The following is a 24,816-nucleotide window of genomic DNA, read 5'->3' as shown; positions in this document are numbered from 1 at the left end:
GAAGACGTCTCATAATTTTAGAAATCTTGAAAATTTACATAAAAATATAAAGACTGCTTTGCACATTTTCCTCAATCGTAAGTGTTTTACTGAACTCCTTCTCTTTTCAATACATTGTGAGCGGTAACTGATATATTGGTACCCGGAACTGTTGAAGCCTTAAAGGAAAGAAGTTGCGTTTTAGATATATACTTAAAATGTTAGAAATGGTACTAAACTATCTAGATAAATGAGATAGAACTTCGATAACAGCGAGCCATTAGACATGCGGAAACAGTTACTGCTATAGACATGATATAGAGTGTTTTCTTTTATCTATGTTTTGTAAATGAAATACAATACGATACATATAGTACCATATAACATTAAAAATGTTATAATAAAACACATAACATGTAGTACCATTTAACATTTAAAATGTTATAATAAAACACATAACATATAGTACCATGTAACATTAAAAATGTTATAATAAAACACATAACATGTAGTACCATGTAACATTTAAAATATTATAATAAAACACATTACATATAGTACCACGTAACATTAAAAATGTTATAATAAAACACATAACATGTAGTACCATGTAACATTTAAAATATTATAATAAAACACATAACATATAGTACCATGTAACATTTAAAATGTTATAATAAAACACATAACATGTAGTACCATGTAACATTTAAAATATTATAATAACATTCAATACAATACATAAAGTATCCCCAGTAAAGTCATAACCCCACCTAATATAGACATCCCAATCGGTACCCAAAGGGTACATAGTAAATTAAAGTTATAGACCCACCTACGATAGACAAACCAAAGTGATACTAGTGAAGTCATAACCCCACCTAATATAGACATCCCAATCGTCATAACTCCTTCTACTCAAACAGGAACACGTCTGTGTACTCAGTTGTGTTATAAGTCGGCTCATCCAAAAGAGTACATGTCTACGCATTAGTGTTATAACACCACTCATTCCAAAGTGAACGTGTTTATTATATAAACCCACTCAGGTGATAGGGTACATATCAACACTTTACAGCGATTAAATTCAATATGCCTCATCTTCGAGTTGTTAATTCATTAATACCATGCGTTTTAATGTTATTTTCAATATTCTGCTGACTCTCTGAAATATCTGCTTCCATTATTAACCACGTTGGCGTTTGTTTTTGAGACAAAATTCGTCCTTGGTGGCGAAGACGTACGACAATAGCCTAAAGTACGGTCTTGTCTACCTCTAAATAAGGTGGTGATCTGTGGTTTCTATTTTTACCACGACGCTGTCTACACCAGGACATGTTAATACTGGTCAATGGATGCCGGACTTGGATTGTACTGGTGATCATGTTGATGATAGCGAGAGTTACACATATCATTAAAATAAAACGTGAATGTAAAATAAAACGTGAATGTAAAATAATGTTATGTCATTGACACAAACAGTTGTTTATCCATGGCTAGGGAATATCTCCATCTGGGGTGTGTATGTTTGTTTTGTGTATAATCTGTTCGTCTTGTTTATAGTTTCGGTTTTAATTCCCAAGAACTTGGCAACTATTTCTGGTAGGTATTATCGTATTTGGCCCCTAGCGGTGACTAGGGAAAGTCTTATGCAGGTGTCTGTATTCATTGATACCGTATTTAGTTTATTCCTGACGGAACTTAGAAGTAAGTCTGCATTTAATAAAGAAAATTATTGCATTTTTGCCAGTGAAATATAGAAATTTATCAAACTAATAAAACGTATATTTTCACTGCAGCGATGTGCAGTGAAAATATTAGATTTTGCAGTGAAAATATAAGTTTTCCGTTTTTGACCAATCAGAGCGAACCTTTGCAGTCACCTCATTGAAACTTTACCGATTTTTCCAATCGAAGCGGAGATAGATACATTGGTTATTCTGTTGTATTTCTGAAATATTCAGACTAGTTTTTTGACAAAATACTCGCTTGGCGTAAGCTATTCATGCACATATTCTCCAATAATAGGAGAAAACGCTTAAATATTGCGTTGATCAGTCCTTTCAAAATGGCGCCGTCAAGTTGACGTGGAGTAACGTCACAAAGAGATGACGTCATTGCTGATTCCCACACTTTTTGACACTTTTGATTTTTCGATGTTTTTGATTTTGTTTTTAAGTATATGAAATGCAATAAAAAGAAAATTGAAAAGTTTCCCGTTTAATATAACATATATCTCACTCGTATGACAGAATATTTCGATATTTTTCACTCGTGCTTCGCACTCGTGAACATATCGATATTCTGTCAAACTCGTGAAATATATGTTATATTAAACGGGAAATACATTTAATATACTCTATATATTGTATGAATTAATCTGGAGATGGAATGGTTTTTCAAAACGAGCAAAGACGATGAGATGGAAATGAACGAGTGAGAGAAGTGAACGAGACATTAAGTGAGAAGATTTATTGTGTAAGAGGTTGAACCCAGGGTTCCAAACCTGGCATCCTTCAAATTTTCTAGGACAATAAAATTCAACTTGAAATCGAAAAATAAAAAGTTTAAGCGACTGAATTGGATTCGTTTGAACAATCCAAGCGTGTTCATATCGCCATGACTAATGTTCGTATAGATAGCGTGTTATACAATCGTTTTATTGCACTATTGTCTGTCGTTGTATATCTTTAACTGTATATTGTTGTATTTTTAGGTGGGTTATTCGGTGACGACGAATTAGAAACGACAGAAAATACCTTCAAGTATTCCGTTTATAGAATAAACCACGAACGAAGTCTCCTTCGCAACACGAAGCTACACTACGAAACACGGAAACTCCCAACAAAAGACACATTCTTATCATCTAAAGAAGGTATGCGTCTATTGAAGACTTTTGATTGAACTTCCATGCCAGGCATACGTAATTACAATATAATTATATCAAAAAGTTAGCGAAACATAGTTTTCGTGTTGATTATGTTGTTTTTTTCTCAATTATAAATACATGTTTTTACCGCTATCGATTTTGCAGATATGTCACTAAAGTTCTGCTAAATTTCAATTAGAAAATAAAAAAAGTGTACCACACACAGCTCTCCTATGCTGGTTGTGATTCGGGACAGTAAATGGATCTGTCATGAAACATATATTTCGTAGTGGCTTAATTAGCTGCATTTGAACTACATTATGACACCCTTCACGGTGTTTCGAGGCTCCACTACTCCTGGTCAATATGTATATGCGTAATATTTCTTCACGAAACAAGATGATACGTTCAAATGACTAGAAATATTTAGCACGTACTATGTAGCATTGAACATGATAAGGTCAACCGTGTATCGGTACAGTGTTCTAGCTTTCCAACGTATCCCTAGGGTTCTTTCTAAAATGTGATGGGAATTGAAATCAATGCATGTGTAAACCAACAGTAAACACAACGAATATGAGAAGCTTCAAGTCTATTGCGCATGGACATATCCCTGCTGTGAGGCCGTGTGTTTGTGTTATGGGTTTGATAGAGAATCGCTGACCCTATCGTGTCAATACTGATCCTATGACAGTGGAATTGGCAGTACAAATGGCGGCTTCCTTCTCCTGTCGTATATGTCTTTCGGGAATCTGAGAGATAGAGTAGCTTATCGAATTTTCCTGTCCCCCTGCCGCGCCATGACATACGTTGATAGATTTTGTTTGAAACTGTGGCATGGTATATAATGCCTTTATTTCAAAGAAACAACGTACTTGTTACACCATGTCAGTTACAGAAAGAAACCCGAACCAAAAGGAAGTGCCATCGGCATTACCTTGCTTAAAGGACATGTTCTGTTTTCAGGAATTGTGGAAACATCTGTTTGTATATATCTAGACGTTTAAATATTCTAGACAGATGATCTGCTGTAGACATACGTTACAATGTATAAATTCGTGAAATTGCATTTTTTGTTATTGCTGTCGGTGTTAGATAATTCAATTATGTTTCGGAGCTTTATTATTTACGGAAAACATGCAGTCAAATCTGGTAGGATAAAGAAGGGATTTTCCAACGCAACACTGACAACTCTGATCCGTACAATTTCTCAAGAGAAACAAGTACGGTTGAATGTTGTTCGGATTGCTAAGGCGTATATGTCAATTTCCAAATGTAAGCAAGTTCACCTAGTATTGGTAGATTTGAATGCAGTAACAATTGATATAGTTGATTACACTTCGAAAGTTTAGTATTTAAATTCAAAGAGACAGAGTTTTTCTATCGCCTACATTTAACTTTTATTTACTTATTTATTTGTTTATTTTCTGATGAATATACTAACGCAATAGAAAAACAGCTTACAATAGTTTATCTTTAACTTGTTTACAATGCAACTTCTTGTAACCAATTTACTATTATGCTTGGAGGTGGACAGTGTGATTTATAAACCAAATGATCACTTCGACAACATCTCTCAACATTTACAATACTGGTGTAAACAATGTAAAATATCGAAAGGCAACAAAACAAAAAATTAAAGTCTGGTACACTCTGAAATATGTACCTTAGTTTTAAAAATGTAGATATTAACCAAAGAAATGCTAATTCAAATGTCGATTTCTCTGCACTATGATTAGGCTATATCACTTTTACAAAAAAGCCTTTGTCTCACGAAAGAAACCAAATATTAGCCAATCCTAATGAAATCTGATGAATGACCATCCTGTATGAAAACTCGAATAAAAGGAACTAAACACATAATGTCATGATTTGGTAAATATCACCAAAAACCGATTATGCTAGTATATTTACATTTACACTGCAGCCCCACTATATAACTTTACCAAGCTCACTTGGAAGTTATGAGTCCATAACTTACAAATCTTTATTATGACGTCATTAATATAGTGACGTCATAATTGTCACGTCGGCGATAACGAAAGATGGCTGTTGAAAGGCTGTTCCGTCTTTGACGATAATAATTTGTTCATTCATCGTCGGAGCAAAATTCCTGGATATAGTCTTTAAAAATCGTTGTCAAATGTAAATATAAGCATTGAACTGCTTTCAGTTGGAAGTTATGGGCTGATGAATGCCAACTGGACAAAGACAACATGAAGCGCTAGCGCGCTTCATTAAATTTGCCTTTGTCAAGTTGGCATTCATCAGCCCATAACTTCCAACTGAAAGCAGTTCAATTCTTAAATGGACGTATAACTTCATTTTGAGATACATTAACACACGTTGGTTTTCGTCTTTAAAGCAGACTATCCGGAAGCTGATATATCATCATTATATGTATATACACTACTACAGAGAACGATCGTACACGCCACATGTCGTAATATCATTATTGATTAATATCCCGAGAAGAAATGATTCCTTCAAATTAGAGTAATACGAAGAGGGCCCAGTGGTGTCAGTGGCGCTGTAGGTGTTGATACCGGTGTCAGGGTTTGACCCGTCTTGACCACTGCTTATCCCAATCTGTCATTCGGACCAATTAACACTGGCCAGCCCAACTACGGTATTCATAAATATCTTGAGGGAAACAACTTCACGCCCGTGAAACAACTTAACGCTAGTGCCAACAAGAATTGTTAGCTTTTGCCATCATCTCTGTGTGATGCTCTTCTTATTTCATTTACATAACACAGAAAATAATAGCGTCATCCATTTGAAAGGATGGCTTGTATTATAATTACTCGTATGATGAGCAACATCTAATGGCATAGGAAGTTGATGTAAGTCGATTTTTGTTGCATCAGCCACACGTTCCCAGATCGCGGTGTAGTGAGGATGCTGTTTTTGTATCAGCCACGCGGTCCCAGGTCGCGGTGTAGTGAGGATGTTGTTTTTGTATCAGCCACGCGGTCCCAGGTCGCGGTGTAGTGAGGATGCTGTTTTTGTATCAGCCACGCGGTCCCAGGTCGCGGTGTAGTGAGGATGCTGTATTTGTATCAGCTACGCGGTCCCAGGTCGCGGTGAAGTGAGGATGCCGTATTTGTATCAGCCATGCGGTCCCAGGTCACGGTGTAGTGAGGATGCTGTTTTTGTATCAGCCACGCGGTCCCAGGTCGCGGTGTAGTGAGGATGCTGTTTTTGTATCAACCACGCGGTCCCAGGTCGCGGTGTAGTGAGGACGCTGTTTTTGTATCAGCCACGCGGTCCCAGGTCGCGGTGTAGTGAGGATGCTGTTTTTGTATCAGCTACGCGGTCCCAGGTCGCGGTGTAGTGAGGATGCTGTTTTTGCTTTGACAGTTAACATACATGAGACTATAGAAGAAAATGGGTGTAATCAATTACAAACCTTTTAGACTAATTCAATAAATGGTTTGCTTACTGGGTGAAATGATAATACCATGGACATGCACACACATTTGGAATTTTTTGATAAACTGATTGCTGGAAAAGTGTAGTGGAACGATCTTATCCCCGGTCATCCTCGTGAAACACCAGATACCAGAGGGCATGTTCTGATTAACGCTATTTGCGAAAAGGTTGCAACATGAGGACAATTGAATTTCGTGTCTAAATGACCTGAGTCGAATTCAATACACATCGCAGTTCCTGTGAGAATTTGTACAGCGTAGTGGAAACTCCGATTGACAGCTGATGATTTACGGAATTAGATTTTTAGGGGACCATGATACCGTTGTGATCCCTGGAACATTAAGACCGTCCGCCCGGGCACACCACTGTTAAATGGTTCCAGCCCATCATGGAAACACTAAACACCGACTGCATTTGTGTTTCAATGTCTTTTAAACACCGATGTCTGGACACGATAGCAGTAGCATTGTTGATATCAAGGAATGGTTTGTTTCACTTAGCGATCTCATTGCTAGCTAGGAAGCAATAACAACTACATATGAAATTAAAAACTAATGGCAACTTATCTCCAAGCCGTACTTATTCGACATATTAAAACAACAATATATGTCATGTTCAAAGATAAACCCAGACACGTTTGAGGAATCGGTTAATGCATTATTGGCGATTTAATCTGTTTCGTGTGGTGGTATTGTCTTTATTGATATGATTGACGTTCATGCCGATCAATGCTGACTATCAGTCTCTTACACAGTTGGGTAGCGTTTTCCCGATGTTTCTTTAAAATAATTTTATTATGAAATTAAACACTTTGCCCAAATATGAAACATCTTAAATGTATTAAATTCTGGAAGAGGATATACCGAAATCATTTCAACGAACATAAGTCTGTTTTCAGGAATTGCTGTCCATTTAGTTACTTTCATGATTTAAACAAAGGAAATCAAATTTTGAAATATTAGTTCTAATCAATGTTTGAAACATGTTTTGCGATTTCAAATAATCGTTTTGATTTTTCCCTAGGACTTTTTAATTACATGCATGTGTCTGCAAATCAAAATAATGTGCTTGGTTTTTTTTTGGAGGGTAATGCATTGGTAAGTAAATTAACTGCCTTTGTTTACTCCACATTGAGCATTATTAAGGATAACAATGACTTCAGATATAGCCATAACCTGTTATGTACGCATGCAGCTACATTTCCAACAACGGCGGCCAGTAACAGTGTTAAAGCTAGTTTCGAATTCGCCTACCTACAACTAAACATCTATGGAAACAACATAAACAGCGGTATGGTCCAAAAAGAAAAAGCTTTCCTAAGATTCACTTTAGTCCGTATGGGCTGCCAGCGTTTAGGGATTTGTTTTTATTCTAATATTATACAGGAAAACGTTCCTGCGTGCCTAAACATTTGGTTCTAATCAACTAAGGCATAATACAAATCCATTGTCACAATTCATATTTCATTTTAAAAGCCATCCGTTTTTATGGTATGTTCATTACCTTAAATACTGAGGGCTTGTGGTGGTTTAAGGCATGTGTGAGAGTTTTAGGTAGTGAAGTGGCTACAATCTGATCAATACACCATGGCTTTATAGTCTCTCAAATCATGATGTATTGTTCAAAACGATCATGCGTCAACTTACACGCAGAACAACGTCGTCCGTGGCGATATAAATAGCACGTTTTAGCCAATGGTTGTATACGCATTTTTGTAGTAGAATATGACGAGCCAGGTGCGCGACAACTAAAATGCATACTTATTAACAGAATCAAACTTTAGAATATTGCATGTAGAGACTACTTTTTTGAATACTCAAAGTCAATATTGCATTGCTTTGCTTACCTATGAAATAACGTAGCATATCAAGTTTTTACTTACCCATTGATATTTGCGCTTAGCAAAAAAGTATTTCAGTAATATCAAATCAGATTAGATATTTGTAATATTCTTTACGGCATTAAGTAGCATTACGGAATCCGATATCACTAGTGTTTTAACATGTCTGGTTTGTTACTGTAATCCGGTCTTCGTACCACACCATAATGATATGTTTCTGATGTGCCGACATAAACACTATCCTAGGTGTCCCGCACATTATAGAATGTTTAGTCCGATGTGTGGTCCCGCACATTATAGTATATTAGGTGCCATGTGTGGTCTCGCACATGATGATATGTTAAGTTCAATGCGTGGTCCCGCACACCATAGTATGTTTAGTCCCATGAATTGTTCCGCACATTATGGTATGTTTAGTCCCATGTGTGGTCTCGCACATTATGATTTGTTAAGTCACATGTGTGGTCCCGCACATTATGGTATGTTTAGTCACATGAGTTGCCGACTCGCATTAAAACACGTTAAGAAGGTGCTGTTAGTATAATGTACCTAAATGTATAGATCAGCAAATTTCTTAAACGACATTAATAGATATAGATAATAGTAACATTGTGCATGCTAGGAACCGTTCAAATTTTAAACCTTATTTCCGGGAAATAATGATATATACCAACTAATCGACTGCTAGAACATTTCACGATGCCCTGAAACGGTCAGCCATACGTAACAATTATAAAACGCCTCTCGCCTACACTTGGGAGAGATACGTCACTTCTGATTATCCACTCGTCCATACAGGGACACACCACCAGGTTGACCTTTCTGATCTACGGGCGCTTTATGCGCTGGCTCTATTATGATGTAAACATCCAAGTCAATTAATGTCTACGACGAGATGGTTCAGAATGTTTGCCCTTGTGGTTTGTAGTCAAACGATTTTCCACATTGTGCTCGGTTTATTGGCCATTCCAGTGCATTTGTTCAATTCCCAGACAGGTTAGTTAGAACACTAAAGTTGATTGACTGATTGGATTGATGCATTTCACCATCATTCTGAAAGAAGCATTAAAATGTTGGTGTCTTTTTCACTTAATTATTCGCTAAAACGTTTGAGGGAAACGGACATGATTGACGCAACAGTTATACAGACTCCCTGACATGCTGATCTGACCCTATTTTTGTCCTTGGCACGCGTAATAAAATACATACAATACACAGAATCAGTGCTAAAAATGAAGTATGCATTGTATCTACTGTGATGGGTGATATAAACTTCTTCTGAAGGCAAACGTGAACCTTTGTTGTGTGTTTAAATAACAATAAGAAACCAAATTGTTACTCTATTTATTTAAGCATTGAGGTTGATTTTTTTGCAAACTGTATGAATTCGCGTAGCGGATTCTTACAAAGTTTGCAAAAAAAATCTTTTTCAGTTAATTGTCTTTTTCTAAAAAAAAAAAACATGTTTTATGTACAATTTTAAGGGTTTTATTTGGGATTCTTTTTCTCAAATCAATACGCAACGTCAATTGTCGTATTGTGACGTCATATTCTTCGCGCCATTCTCGGAATTTCTTTCATAGAAGAATGAAAAGAATTTTTCGACCAATCACATTTGAGTATTTACCATGAAAACAAGGAAAAATTAATTATTGAAGTTTAAAATACCACTAGGTCTGTATGGTGTTGTGCATGATTAATCATTTACCGAAATGTTGCTGATGATAGATTACTGTGACAATGATTATTTCATACTTATATACTGTTTTATGGCGTTTTGTTACAGTGTGTAGCCAAGTACACCTCAGCACCGCCGCCCTGTTTGGACCTCGCTCTAACAACATTGCTTCCTTCACAAACTCTCTCTGCTCTGCTCTCCACATTCCACACATCGAGTTCCGGGAGGACGGGAACATGGAACCGCCACAGGGCTACTCCATTAACCTCCACCCCAACGCGCAGCAATTAGCACAGGCATATCAGGCCGTAATTGAATATTACAGAATGAAGGAATTGCTCATCATTTACGGGGAAAAGGAAGGTAAGGATTCAGCACGACTTAGTGCGTTGTAATGGGATCCAGTGTTGTTTATTTTCGATCAAAATCAAAGCGTCATCAGCGTATCAATTCTGACCTGACAGGAAAAAAAATGCATTTCATACGAAATGTAAGATGGGTAACACAAAACATAAAAAGTGCATAGATGTATAAAAATGATAACGACATTAAAAATCAATTAGGTATTAATAAAAAAGAATTATCTTTGGACAATATGCAGTGAAATAGTTTTCACATTTAATACAACTGATGCCATTTTTCGTGAACGATCAGCACACTATACCTTCCCAATGAATGCATTATATCTAACAAACTATACAAATGGAAGACTTATCCAAAACCACTTCCTCGAAATGCAAAGTTTACGAAGTCTTGTATCTTTGATTTACCTACCTTAAATTGACACATCATGGCCATTCCACTCCATCCACTGTGGCGTACAATTGGACTTGAACAAAAAAAGGCATTTTAATGCATACTATTGATTAATTTGATAACGTTCACTGGGAAGTGAACGTGCATTTTTGTTCATGTGGAAGAAAAGATATACGTGTTTGCTTAATATGGGTGCGCATATGACATGGAAATGGTAAAGTAACGCACCACTACTAAGAAGTCTTCTTTTATTTGCGATGTTTGTATCATTATATACTTTGCCTACGTTTCCCTATAATTGATCTATTTCATCAACATAAACATCCATTGTATATACAATTTGTTGTTTAATATCAAAGAGTGAAAAGCCTATTTTAATGACTCATTCAAAATAGTGTGGACTATGCATCTATATAAAAAATCTACTTTATGAATTCCATCGAAAAAATGTTCAAAAGAATTCGGTCGCTGCAGAATATTCTTGTATCTTAAAGCCATACATAACTATATTCCTCATTGAGGACGTGATGACAAGCATAAAGCATCTTTTTCATCGATTAGTTGTCATGTCACTATCAATAATGGAAAGTTTACTCTATGCAAACGGGAGTCACCATATATAGAAATGTATATGGGTGTCTTACTGTTAAATTAGTTATACTGTTCTCAATTTCTTTTTCAGGAGAAAACTGAATGTAGTAATGAACAATCAATTGTTTTATAAATGTTAGTACAGACCCAGTTTGTCTTTGAACAGGGTTAGTAAACCCCTCAATGCATACTACATCATATTTTTATATCAACGGTTTTAGTGTGTTATAATTCCAATGGTATATCCTGTTTAATAAGTATGTTGATAAAGCTATATGTTGATCATAACTATGCACTATTGTACACTGCCCTGTACTCCCGTTATAGGCATACTCAAGTGTACCTGATGAATTTGTTTTCTATAATAAAATGCCTTTCATGGACAGTAAAACAAATGTACATTTTCAATAGACACAAAAAAGGGGTCTGGATTATGATTTACGATAAAAATAACACCATACGTACAGCCAACAAGTGGGAGTGTAGCCTGGATACCCAGTGTGGGAAATAAAACATAAATCATTTAATATTTGTTGTAATTCGTTTCCGGTTTCACCGCGATGCATTTGGCCTCTCTTCATATCGATCTACATGTATATAAGAAGCAAAATAATATTTTGAGTATTTTCTTTTAGATATAATATATATTCACGGGCCTATTAAACGTGATGGATGTCTAAATGTGCCAAATAGTATAGTGCCAAATCCTGTCTGTAACATGCCTACATCACTCGAAAATAATTGGTGAATTTTTCGTCTTTTGATAAACTTGATCTATGCTAGTACGATGTTTATTGCATTGTTCATCAATGTCATTGAAACTATTTTGGCATGTTAAAATACACGCGTAACAATGTCATTCTATTGTATTAGCAATATCATGGATTATACTATTCCATTAGTAATGATCTAATAGACAATTACACAGTTGTAACATAATAAGTAATCCTTGCTTGCTGAAAAAAACAGTGTTTTGAAACATACATAATATGGAATAACAAATATGTATGAAGAAAATCAGTAAAAATCACGTCTAAACTATTTCGAAATATGTACAGAAATAATGTAGAATACATGTTGATGAAAAAAAAAAAAAAAAAAAGTGTGTACAATGTCCCAGAATGATTTAGATACATAGTGAATTGTGCACTGACAATCTGTAAGCATGTAAAACAAATAGAAACATGATTCCTTATAGATGACAATTTGGTAGGGTAAGTATTGAATATATTTCTCCTAAAATAACACATCAATGTACATAAACTAATAATTCATAACCAGCGATTGGTAGTTCAAAACATTACTACGAAATGTCGTTAGCAGCTAACCAGTTTACTCGATACTTGCCCATGCGAGACGTCGTTACAAATGTAGAAGCTTTCCAGTCTATTCGATATTGACTACTGTAAGACGTTGTTAAACATGTAGAATCATTCAAGTTTACTAGAAACTAGCCATAGTAAAATGTCGTTAGAAATGGAGAAGCTTACTAGTTCATTAGATAATAGCTAAGACGAGACGTTGTTGCAAATGTAGAAGCTTACCAATTTTCGCGATACTGGCCAATTCGCTGCATAGGTGAAATAACCTTCCATCGATTATTCCTAATCACGATATAGCCAAAAGCAAATACATGTAAAATATAATGAGCAAAGGGAAATCTTGGCTCATAATTGTGACTCACACTTGAATGAAATCTTATTCTTGAAAACAAACTTTCAGTGAAGTTTATATATGATGAAAAATATGTCGGCATTTGTTATTTCAGGACTAGTGAAAATGCAGAACATCCTAAGAAGTGTATCTCAAGAGCCCAGTAAAAACGTATATATACGGCAAGCAGACCGCACCAATATGCGACAAGTTCTAAAAGAAGCCAAGAAGAAAAACTGGACTAATATGATTATAGATATGAACGCCACAGGGACAGGACTTCTTCTCAAAATTGTAAGAAATACGTTTTAAACCCATGACGTTGAATTATCTTTTTCTAATCTCGCTCCACATGCAATTCCATTTTCAACATAACATAAAAACGAACGACAAAGGGTTCGGACATCAGGCAAAGAGTCGTTTCCAAAGCATGGTGGTACGAGACAAAGTACATTTAACATATACCACATTCAACTAAGAATGGCTAATTATTTGTCATCATTCCTTGTGGACAATAAGCTACACTCGTCCCATTTAAACAATCTTGCCCCTTTAAATAAAGCATATGTAGTCAACAAAAAACACAGCAGGTAGCCACGAAACTAAAAATCACTGAAAATACCACAGTCACTTTCTCTGTGTATATTGCTACCAAAATAATTTCTTCTTGATGATTCAGTTACACGGATTTCTCACTGAAAATGATTTCCAAGTTCATCTGTCTTAGGTAGTTCAGCTATCATTATTTCCTATTGAATTCCAGAAACCTTCATTTTCTATAGAATATTGAGTGTCGATATTTCCCCCCTTGTTTTAGCGTAGATATTCCGTCTATTCCACTCCAGCTAATTCCATCTTGTTGCATTTTCGAAAAGTTCTCAAAAATTATCCGGCGATCGACATTTTTATCGGATAATTGTATCCCTTTTTTCTGCAGATGATCCAGAAACCTTCATTTGTTTTAGATGACATACACTCCATGCAGGTTTCCGGGCATCCCAGTACCCTCTTAGTAACCCACTCACCTTCATTTAATGGCATCAATGTTGCTTATGTTTCCTGTAAACCATCTTAATCCCCGAAGGAGATATTCACCCAGAAACCCGGATCTTTTTTTAGGTGCAAAATCACAGTAGACATTATTGTCACCTTCATTATCAGGTGTCTTTGATGGCATTACAACTGGAACGAGGGGCAATAGTAAATAAATGGCGGTCAAATCGTCCTTAAAATACTCAGTTAATAGAGCGACAACTAGCTACGTTTCGAGTGAATAGTGCTACAGTTGATTAAGTTGTGCGTTAAAAATGCGACAACTGGCTGAGCTGTAAGTGAATAATTTAAAGATTGACTATGTTGTGAACGAGAAGTGCAACAACCGGTTATGTTGTGACTAAATAGAGCAACAACTGGTTAAGTTGTGCGTAATATAGCAACAACTTGTTAAGTTGTGAGTGAACAGTGAGATAACTTGTTAAGTTGTGCGTAATATAGCAACAACTTGTTAAGTTGTGAGGGAACATTGAGACAACTGGTTAAGTTGTGAATGAACATTGAGACAACTGGCTAAGTTGTGAGTTAATAGGGCGACAACAAGTTGCAGTAGGATTTACGAACATGTTTGCCTTGTTCCAATAAGTAATTCTAGTCACATTAGTTACAAAAAAAAAACAAAAAAAAACGACCCTATTGCATCATCAAATGCCTAAAGGATGTCAATATAGTGTTGTAAAGACGCCATTATGTAGAGTGAATCTTTCATAAATACGACACTGTTCATATTGTTGATTCATATCCAATCATAGCATGCACTGCATCTATGTTTTGCATATCAATACCGATTACATTTTTGCAACAGCAAAATGCTCGGGACGTTGCAGTAATCGTGTTATGTACGTTAAAGTTTAGATATAATCAAAACTGAACGAATTATTATTTTTGTGTGTGTGTTTAAACAAATCTGATGTGTGCTTGAAGTGTTTTTTCTAGCCCAAAGTATATTGTCGATTGCATATTTCTTACTTTAATACTTTATATACTTTCGATTTGAATGCTGATGTAAGAACCTTCTCAATACTATGGCTGTTTGCGTCATTTACACCTCCACAGTTTTTGCATTTAGAACACGAAGATAGACGGATTAAATTAAAATTTACATAACGGAAAGCGTTGATGATGCAGAGGGAGCTTCCCGGGTCAGATCACCTACTGTATACTTGTTAAATATCACAAAGTTGATATTTCGTTGTTATCTGAGTCAGACCTAGTTGATGGGTATCAATCTTCGCGCAACCTCTCCTTGTGAACATTCTGCGTTTAACACTGCTAAACATTTATTGACATTCATTGGGTATCTAATTTCTTATTACATGTCATTCATAATTGCGAAGAAGCGAAAATAAAGCACCGCGAATATTTCTAATATAACTATACAGTATTTTATTCAGTGGTATCTGTATAAATATGTCGATGGGTAATTTATTCCTGATTTTATCGATTAACGTGTTTGTTCTCTTGTTTCTCTGACATCTGTATAATGCAAACACCTTACATGTTTGGTTTGTTTGGGTTTGTTTTTGTTTAACGTCCTATTAACAGCCAGGGTCATTTAAGGACGTGCCAGGTTTTGGAGGTGTTGTCTTGTGACAACAATATACATATAGCAGTAGTAAAATGTAGACTGTACCTTATGTAACGCTTATAATTAACAGAAATATCGTATAAACGACGCCAGAACACTGTACGCTGATGTAATTCCAATATATCCTACTGTCTGGAACACAGGACAGAAATATTCTAATAACATCATACTAGTACAGTTTTAATGCTTGTATTTGAACAATGTATACCCGAAGCAGCACGGCAAAGATGAAAGGGAAGTGATATATTAAAAATATCATTAACGCCGCAGTGTTCTCGTTTCAGGCATAAACATGTACTTAATGTCTTATGAAAATATGTTGCGTCGTCTGCCAATATTTTTCCATGTGTCACTCTGTGTAATTTCATTGCGAACTAGGTAATGCAAGAATTGGCCAAATATTCCTTATCTTCTGCATCTGATAGAAATTAGGCTACTGAGGGAGATCAGGCTAGAACAACTTCCTGTCACACTGTCTTACAGTTTGATGGACGTTTTGCTCTTTCATGACAGATGATGTGTTGGTAGAACGTTGATTTTTAATCAGGTTGAGAGGAAGAAGTCGTATATTAGCGAACATCCTGACAGATGTTGGAATGTCGATATTTTAACCATGTGTGTGACTTAGCATTGCTTTATGATGGTATTCGTTCAACTTTATTGTTTGCAGTTTTGGGGATTTATAACAGCATTTAAACATAAAATCTGAAATAGGTTTGACAGGAGAACTATGCATGATTCTTTAGTGTCTTTAGTTATCTGCCCAGTTTAACGAACCTTAGAAACAACGCGTAGGCTAGGATATGTAGCGGATATGTTCAAGAAAACTAGGTGTGAGATATATGTCTAAGAAATTCACCCTTGTCTTTGTTCGTTGAATCGTCTTCAGAAGATTGTGTTGTCATGGGTGTTGGAGAGTTCAGTTACTCGGACTGAGAAGGTAGACGGGGCTGGCTTGTGTTAGGGGAAATGATCAATATTAGGGATAGACAAAGAGTGGCTAATGGTAGAGAGGGGGCTAGGGGTATGCAGAGAGGGAGAAGGGGTAGTAGAGGCGAGGGGGGTTGGGGGATCATGGATGGTTAGCGAGGGTAAGGTCCTGATGACAAGATGGTTGTGTAGGAAGGCGTGTTTAGGGGAAATGTTATAGCGACAAAGTGAGAGATGGGTATACTGAGGGAAAGTCTTGTTAAAAAAAGGTCAGTATTAGAGGATATTAAAAGCTATTTTCAGATCGTAGTTATGTAGGAAGTCACAGGTATATACTTAGGGTTAATCGGGTATATAGTAAAACGGTCATATTGGCAAAGTGAAAAGTTCTATATTCAGCAGGAAAGATAACATGGTAATACAATAACATACACTTCGTATGTGACGAAGAAAAAAAGCTAGACAAAGCTTATGTATACTCCATATTTTTTATTTCGTCTGAAACTTCTTAGAATCCACCAAGTCGTATTCAACGAGTTTTTTGCCATATATAAGTAATAGGAAATGTATAGATATACAGAAAGTTCATGTCGTGCAGCAAAACTTATCTTTACGTCGTTATAAATATATGTTATGTACTTTCTTATGTCAAAATCTTATTGAAGCTGTTAGCTCGAACAGTTTCAATTCCATCTTCCTGGATAGCCTGGTAGTTAAAGAGATCAACACAAGAAAATGTGTATGGAATGAACTGAGCGACCCCTGTACATTTAACATATTTCAAGTTGAGACTGTTATCACAACGATTTTGAGGTGGTTAAGTCTAAAGCTCGAACAGGTAGATTGATGTTAAAGATGTAACATGATAATATAAGAAATATAAATTACGATAAAACTGCACAAATCAGATACATCCATCTGTTGTTGCATTTTCAGATACACCTATGTCTATACACAATACCCTCAACGTCAACAGAGAAGCATTCAGTCCATAACGTCAACACACAGTCATTCAATGTAAGACACTCAAAGCCAACACACATCCATTAAATATAAGCCACTCAACGTAAACACACAATCATTCAATGTAAGACATTCAACGTAAACACACAATCATTCAATGTAAGACACTCAACGTAAACACACAATCATTCAATGTAAGACACTCAACGTAAACACACAATCATTCAATGTAAGACACTCAACGTAAACACACAATCATTCAATGTAAGACACTCAAGGTCAACACACAATCATTCAATGTAAGACACTCAAGGTCAACACACACAATCATTCAATATATGACACTCAACGTAAACACACAATCATTCAATATATGACACTCAACGTCAACACACAATGATCGTGTCTAAACCACACAAAAAACATTAGTGAACACGGGTCGAAAATGTCATAACGACAAAAGATAGAAATATGGTCTATCAACACATGCAGAGATGGATTCTGATGTATCAAATGTCAACACACAATATTCAGCGAAATAAAATAAAACTTCCAGTCTACAAAGATCAAGTCTAATTACTACATCAATGCGAATCGTAGATTGCATAATAGCACAATGTCGGCTCACATCAATGCGGCGAAAACGTCAAATGGACTTAATCTACAATATCACAATGCTAACAATTAGATCGGGTTTGAACATCACGATGCAAATATTCAATAATTGTATCTGACATGACACTTAAACATAGACCGAAACTTCGGAATTAAGTTTACAAGATCCCAAACGGCAGAAAATGCATCAATAAATTGGCTAAGCCCGAAAAACGCATCATTGACTCATCAGTCCTTCTGTGTCGGATAAGCAATGTAATAAAGCTTAATCCTTTAGGAGTATCGGATCTAGATTCAATAAGAAGCCTTGTTCAACATCATAGTTAATTATTTTGCAAAATGTACATCTGACGTAAATCTGGTATTAGCTTTACCTGTGGCATTTTCGTTTAAATTGTATCACAACAAGTCATGCATGTCATATATGAAAAGCGTATATGGCATAACGATGATTGCCCAGCATAACTGCTTGAATAAGTCCTTTCTCAGTAGTTTTCCAATCTGCACACCAAATACACAATGTAGTAGATTTATATTATATGTATCAGTTGTAAACATGATGTATATAATACTTATGCGATTATGGACCATTTTCTTGCAGGCTCTTCAAGAAGGCATGATAGACCCATATCATCACTACATTTTTACTACGCTGGTAAGTGTGTAATAGATTCAGACTTAAATATACACTTTATCTCTTCCTAACGTTTTTGTATTTACTATGTCGTCGTCCCGGGTGTATCCTAGGTATTGTGGGTTTAAGTAACTAATTATACAAGAGAACGGTCAATATGGTAAATGTTTACGACCTTCCGGTAATGACTTGAAGGGCTATAGCGTATTGTTATGGCTGGCGGTACGGGTTTTATCGTATCCACTCCGTGGTTAATGTTGTTTCGATTACCCACCGTCAAGATGGAAATATAAATCGTTAGAATGCTGTAATGAGAGATAGATATCTCTACTGCCTGATTTTCTTTATTATAAACATATGCGTTTGGTGTGTGAATAAGTTTGCTTTATTAGAATAACACCTGGTATATTAAAATAGAGAATGTCCCGACAATGTTAGAACCCTTTATATGGTGGCATTTATCCCCACATGTTTTCAGTGGAACAATTGTATCGGGATTGCTGCAAAGGGCGATAATCATAAAACAAGAGGATAAAATTCATACTCACCCAACGTCTCAATGTGTAGAGCACAATGCGAATTAGAATGAATTTTAAAACGTTTATTTATCAAAACAGATGTGTTTTCATTTTCATTTGAAAATTAAGTCATTAAGTGGTAATGGAATAAAGAAATAGCTTAAACGGAACTTAACAGGATCCACTAAACTGTAGTAATGTGAAACTTGGGCACCTGTTTAATGGGTGGCTATAATCACAGGTATCGTTCCACGTGATTAACATGTGCTGGAGGTCGTTGATATAATGCGCTGATGATCTTCTCTCTGAGCTGGAAACACGTTTCCATCAATTGGTTCTTTCATCAAAATTATCTCGATAATTATGTCTTGGAACAAAAACATAGTTATCACCGATTCAACCTTGAAATTGTGTTAAACACTCTAATCACCCATTTGCCTGACTGTATTTGGGGCTGTATAATATAATTCAGGATTAGCTATAATTTCGACAATGACACGGTACTAGCGGAAGGAAATGGTTTCGATAATGCCTGAAAAACAGAATCAATTATTTTTTCATTTTTTTTTTTATTATAATTTTTTTTTCTGAATGTAAAAATACTACTGGCGTCTACGTATTGTATGCTTTTGACGATATGACATTATTGATCTCAGTCGTTTTATTTTAAAGAAAAAAGATTTGATGAAAGTACAACTCGTTTCATGTATTAAGCGTTGGTAGGTCATCGCTGATGAAAACGAGAGAGCGAGTTGGAAAATGCATAGAATATCACATTAAACGAATTATACTTAATTACGGCAGATCAATAACTGTTGATCACAGATAACACTCAATCAGCAAACTAGAATTATTTAAGCTGAAATGTGTTTCATTATGGAAATGGAGTACATTTTATATGTGCTGGAATTTTTATCTTTAATCAAATTTAATTGGTAAAGAGATGTGTTTTCTCCTTCAGGATATCGACTCGGTAGAGCTAGAAAATTATAAGCATAATTATGTGAACCTGACAGGATTCCGACTAGTGGATCCCAGGGACGAGTTCACACGACAGATCATCGAGGATATGTATGTCTACGAGGCTAACACTCAGCTCAAGCTCATTAACGACGTCAAAAACAAGGAGCGCACGATACCGGTAAGTAAACAATAACAAGGAGGGCACGTAGGTATATTATAACAAGGATGGCACGATACTGGTAAGTAAACAATAACAGGAAGCGCACAATACCGGTAGGTGTATAATAACAAGGAGCGCACGATACTGGTAGGTATATTATAACATGGATCGCACGATACTGGTAGGTATATAATAACAAGGATGGCACGTTACTGGTAGGTATATTATAACATGGATCGCCCGATACCGGTAGGTATATTATAACAAGGAGCGCACGATACTGGTAGGTATATTATAACAAGGAGCGCACGATACTGGTAGGTATATTATAACATGGATCGCACGATACTGGTAGGTATATTATAACATGGATCGCACGATACTGGTAGGTATATTATAACATGGATCGCCCGATACCGGTAGGTATATTATAACAAGGAGCGCACGATACTGGTAGGTATATTATAACAAGGAGCGCACGATACTGGTAGGTATATTATAACAAGGAGCGCCCGATACCGGTAGGTATATTATAACAAGGAGCGCACGATACTGGTAGGTATATAATAACAAGGAGCGCACGATACTGGTAGGTATATTATAACAAGGAGCGCACGATACTGGTAAGTATATAATAACAAGGATGGCACGTTACTGGTAGGTATATAATAACAAGGAGCGCACGATACTAGTAGGTATATAATAACAGGGAGCGCACGATACTGGTAGGTATATAATAACAAGGAGCGCACGATACTGGTAGGTATATTATAACATAGAGCGCACGATACTGGTAGGTATATTACATATTTTACATATTTTTATTACATATAATTGGCAATTAGGAGCACGCATTTTTGTATGTATACTTTATATGAAATATATAAATAACATTGATTTAAAGAGGGACATGATGATATAGATACAAACATGACGTGACCAGTCTATTTATGGTGACCGGGATTGTTCAGGACAGGCCCATTAAAAGTCTATTTTGTTCCCCCCGAGGACACAATTATATTGATCTCGTTATATCAGACTGCCTCATATGGAAAGTGAATTTGAACACCGACTCCATATCCTTTATACACTATAACAATGTATATAGTCTAGATATGCTGTAAACATCTGTAAGAGAATGATCATGGAACCATACTCCTAATTCGTAGTTGTTTATTTCTGATACTCGTCTGAATCCAAGCTAGATCTTTTTGGATATGATAGATGTACATGTAACAATTAATGGGCTGCTGGGCCCAAGTTTACTGAAGCGATAGGAATTTCCCCAGGCTGAATGTAACCGTGACGAATTGTAGAACGAGTATCGATTTCATAACCCGTGCATGTGTGTCCTATCGGAACGTTATTATCTTAGGACAGTGGACATTTAGCAAACCGAACATTACCAGTGAGATATTTACACTTTCACACTTTGCTTTGGCCTTTCGCACTAGGGACCTTGTGTTGCCGGTCTTTTCTGGCTCTGGGTACGCTGGCTGGAACTGATGCCAATATAATGAATGCGTTCCTATTCCAGTTATTGTCTTGAGAGCGGAGCCATTGTCAAAATACACAAAATCAATAGAACTCTTCAGTCTTTTCATTTGACGGCTGATACAGTTTGCTCAGCATTTTATTTCATTTTGATATACGTGGTATATGGGTATACACAACAATGATTCGGTCAGGTCGACTTGATGTCGGCATTGTAATGTGATCGACACAAACTGTTTTAGAGTCCTGTGTACTTTTGAAAAAAATATGCTCTACATAAATAAGCAAGATAGTGTCATAGTAAAGATAAGTGTTGTATTTTAAATAAAGCACTCATTGTAAAATATCAGCTGGTGTCTAGTTTTCCACTGCTGATTTTTTTTTTTTTGTAAACCTACAAACACAAATAAAAGAATTTAGACAATTGCTAGACAATGTCCAATAGTAACATAATTAGTGTTTTGTATAGGCTGGTATGAGCCCCTACATAGTCCACAGAGTATACTGTTGTTTCAGAGACAAGTTAAGAGGGATGTCTTGTCTGTTGTTCAGGTGTGGACGAGTATCACATAGTGGTCATTTGTTACCATTAAAGTCCATACTCGTTTGTTAGGTGTCTACAAGTCGCCAAGTCGTCACATCATCATTTATATTTCAAAGTTAGCCAGACAAAATACCCCGACGTCGTTTCATCCTAATTCATATCATGCTATTATTGAAATAAATACAATGTTACGCAGAAGCTTCTTCAATCATAATGCTACTAGTCAATAAAACGATGAGTATTTTTACAATAATTAGTGGACTTAGGGAAAACCGAAATAATTTTTGTTCTATCACCAGTCAAAATCTCAAAGTAAATGTAACGAGAATAAGAATTGAAAGATGGTGAGGACATTGCAATACTTGATGACATAAATATTTATGATGTTTTGTTTTAAATGTATTTCTGTATGTGAGCGAGAAAGCTTTTATAAAACGTGGTGTGTGGCAGATCCCTCTGTATAATTAGATAGATATAATGTTTTCAGAGTTATAGTTTAACTCGTTTTCAATTCATTTAAAAAGTGTCATTTGTGTTGTTTAAATTATCAATTTATATGCGTATGTGTAAATGGGAAATGCATCACCGCTGTTTACCGAATCGAATTTATCGCACTGAGCTAATCATATCATCTCGTTCTGTTATATTGAGGCTGTATACAGATGTATCGAATACTGCCGATATGAGAACGAGTGATGGAAGAAAGTGCCGGAGGCTTTGGAAAATTATATTTTATCATAATTGTAAACCTTCACAAAGAAATATTTTCTATGTCTATTTTTTTTTAAACGGTCCGTACATCAGCAACATGTATTTGTAGCCACGGGGTAAATGTATCATTTGTCGCGGAATATTGATAAGACACGGGATTGTATTAGAGTGTAAACCATATCCTTAGTGAAGTGTCGGGACTCAAGGCTGATATATGTCCCGATGATTAATGTTGTGTATGATCTATTCATAATTAATTTGGTTTGTGTATCGATTTGGTTTGTGTAAGGATGTGGTAATTTCGTGATGATGCGATGTTGCATTTGATATAAATCAGGCAGCAGACAAAACACTAGACAATACTCTATACCTTGTTGGGTTGACTACCGAATCGCTAGAGCGTCACCTTTGTACGTATATGTATATGATATATAGTATGATGAACGAAAATGTGAGCCAGTTCCCAACTTAAACATCAATCATCTATAGCAGAAATAAAGCTTTGTTTAATGTTCCATGTCTTTTAACTGTATTATTCATGTATATTCCGTGTTTAATATCCGATGACACTTTTAATATTTCATGTTTTTGATGTTTGTTAATAATTTGCTACTGTTTTTATAAGTAATTTATATTTGTCGTTAGGAATGTTTCAGTATATCATTTGCTATTGTACCATGGGTCACGTGTTTTAACGCAGATATGTTCTATGATCCTGCTTTATGTTTACCTGTTGTACATAGGTGTTGTGTCATCTTGTATTTGTGATTTAGCGTTGTATATGTTTCAATGATAAACTAAATGACATTTCAGTACGAGTCCGCCTTGATGTTTGATGCCGTCCTACTGTTTGCCAAAGCTTTAGAGGAAATGGACAGAAGTGTTGCATTCCGACCAGTGAACGTGTCGTGTGATGTTGACTATGTCTGGCCGACTGGCAGTAGTCTCTATGAATTCCTCACTATGGTAAGTATAACTTCAACGTTATCATCTTAATACGATTGAAAATAGTGCTTCAGTACAACAGATTTCCATAACAATTTCTACTTCATTAAGGAAAGGGCACGAAGTATATAGTGCGTGGTACAACCAAGGTAACGTAAGAAAAGTATCTTATTAAAACAACTACATTGCCATAGAATGAGCATTGGTCCGTTTAAAGAGAGTAAAACATCACTAAAGTTTGCATCAGTACATAATTAACTACAGAGATAGTAATATAGGAGGTAAAGTGTAAACTTTCTCTCTTTAGGGTAATCCGTACGGCATGGTAAGTATCAAATCATGCCATAGTCCCTCCCCATGCTATTATTAGTTTATATTCTTTTTTATCGTGAATGCGAATTTTTACTGCAAATGATGCACAACATAGACTACATAATAATAAAGGACGCCATAAACGTGTAACTGTTAACAATAATGTAGTTAATACTAATGCAGATAGGTGCAACACCGTGGTAAATACTACCCAACAGGTACACACTTATCGTAATCATTACTGATGTAGGCAGGAACATAATCACGGTAATTCATACTAATGTAGACAGCTACGTCACCAATGTTATTAACACTGGTTACATAGACATGTACATCATTATTGAAATACGAGGACTGGTTGATAAGTTGTGAGCCTCATATTGAAGAAATTGAATTTTGCCGGACATATTGTATAATTTTTCAACATAAGCCCCTTCAGTATCTTAACCCTTTTCCAGCGGTGTTTAAGGGCCTCCTTTTGTTTGCTATTCAGAAAATCATCTACTGCATGTTAGGGTTAGGGTTAAGGATATGGTAAGGGTGTCTGAAATAGCTGTTTTCAGTTTTGGAAATAGATGAAAGTCT

At 35.9% G+C, this 24,816-nt stretch overlaps 1 protein-coding gene across 1 annotated transcript in view; it reads left to right on the top strand.

The window, feature by feature from the left end:
• Nucleotides 1–24,816, top strand: part of LOC117328138 (glutamate receptor ionotropic, kainate 2-like) — a 169,886-nt gene that overhangs the window by 126,442 nt on the left and 18,628 nt on the right. The window contains exons 2-7 of the mRNA XM_033885526.1: nt 2,696–2,854; nt 9,910–10,164; nt 12,917–13,095; nt 18,552–18,605; nt 20,064–20,243; nt 23,788–23,940. Of these exons, the coding sequence (XP_033741417.1) occupies nt 2,696–2,854; nt 9,910–10,164; nt 12,917–13,095; nt 18,552–18,605; nt 20,064–20,243; nt 23,788–23,940 (980 nt within the window). The remainder of the gene's footprint in view (nt 1–2,695; nt 2,855–9,909; nt 10,165–12,916; nt 13,096–18,551; nt 18,606–20,063; nt 20,244–23,787; nt 23,941–24,816) is intronic.

Source organism: Pecten maximus, chromosome 5 (assembly GCF_902652985.1).
Source record: "Pecten maximus chromosome 5, xPecMax1.1, whole genome shotgun sequence".
In the NCBI taxonomy this organism is placed as follows: Eukaryota; Metazoa; Mollusca; class Bivalvia; order Pectinida; family Pectinidae; genus Pecten; species Pecten maximus.
The sequence above is the reverse complement of the archived record's forward strand: the minus strand, read 5'-3'. Positions and strand labels throughout refer to the sequence as shown.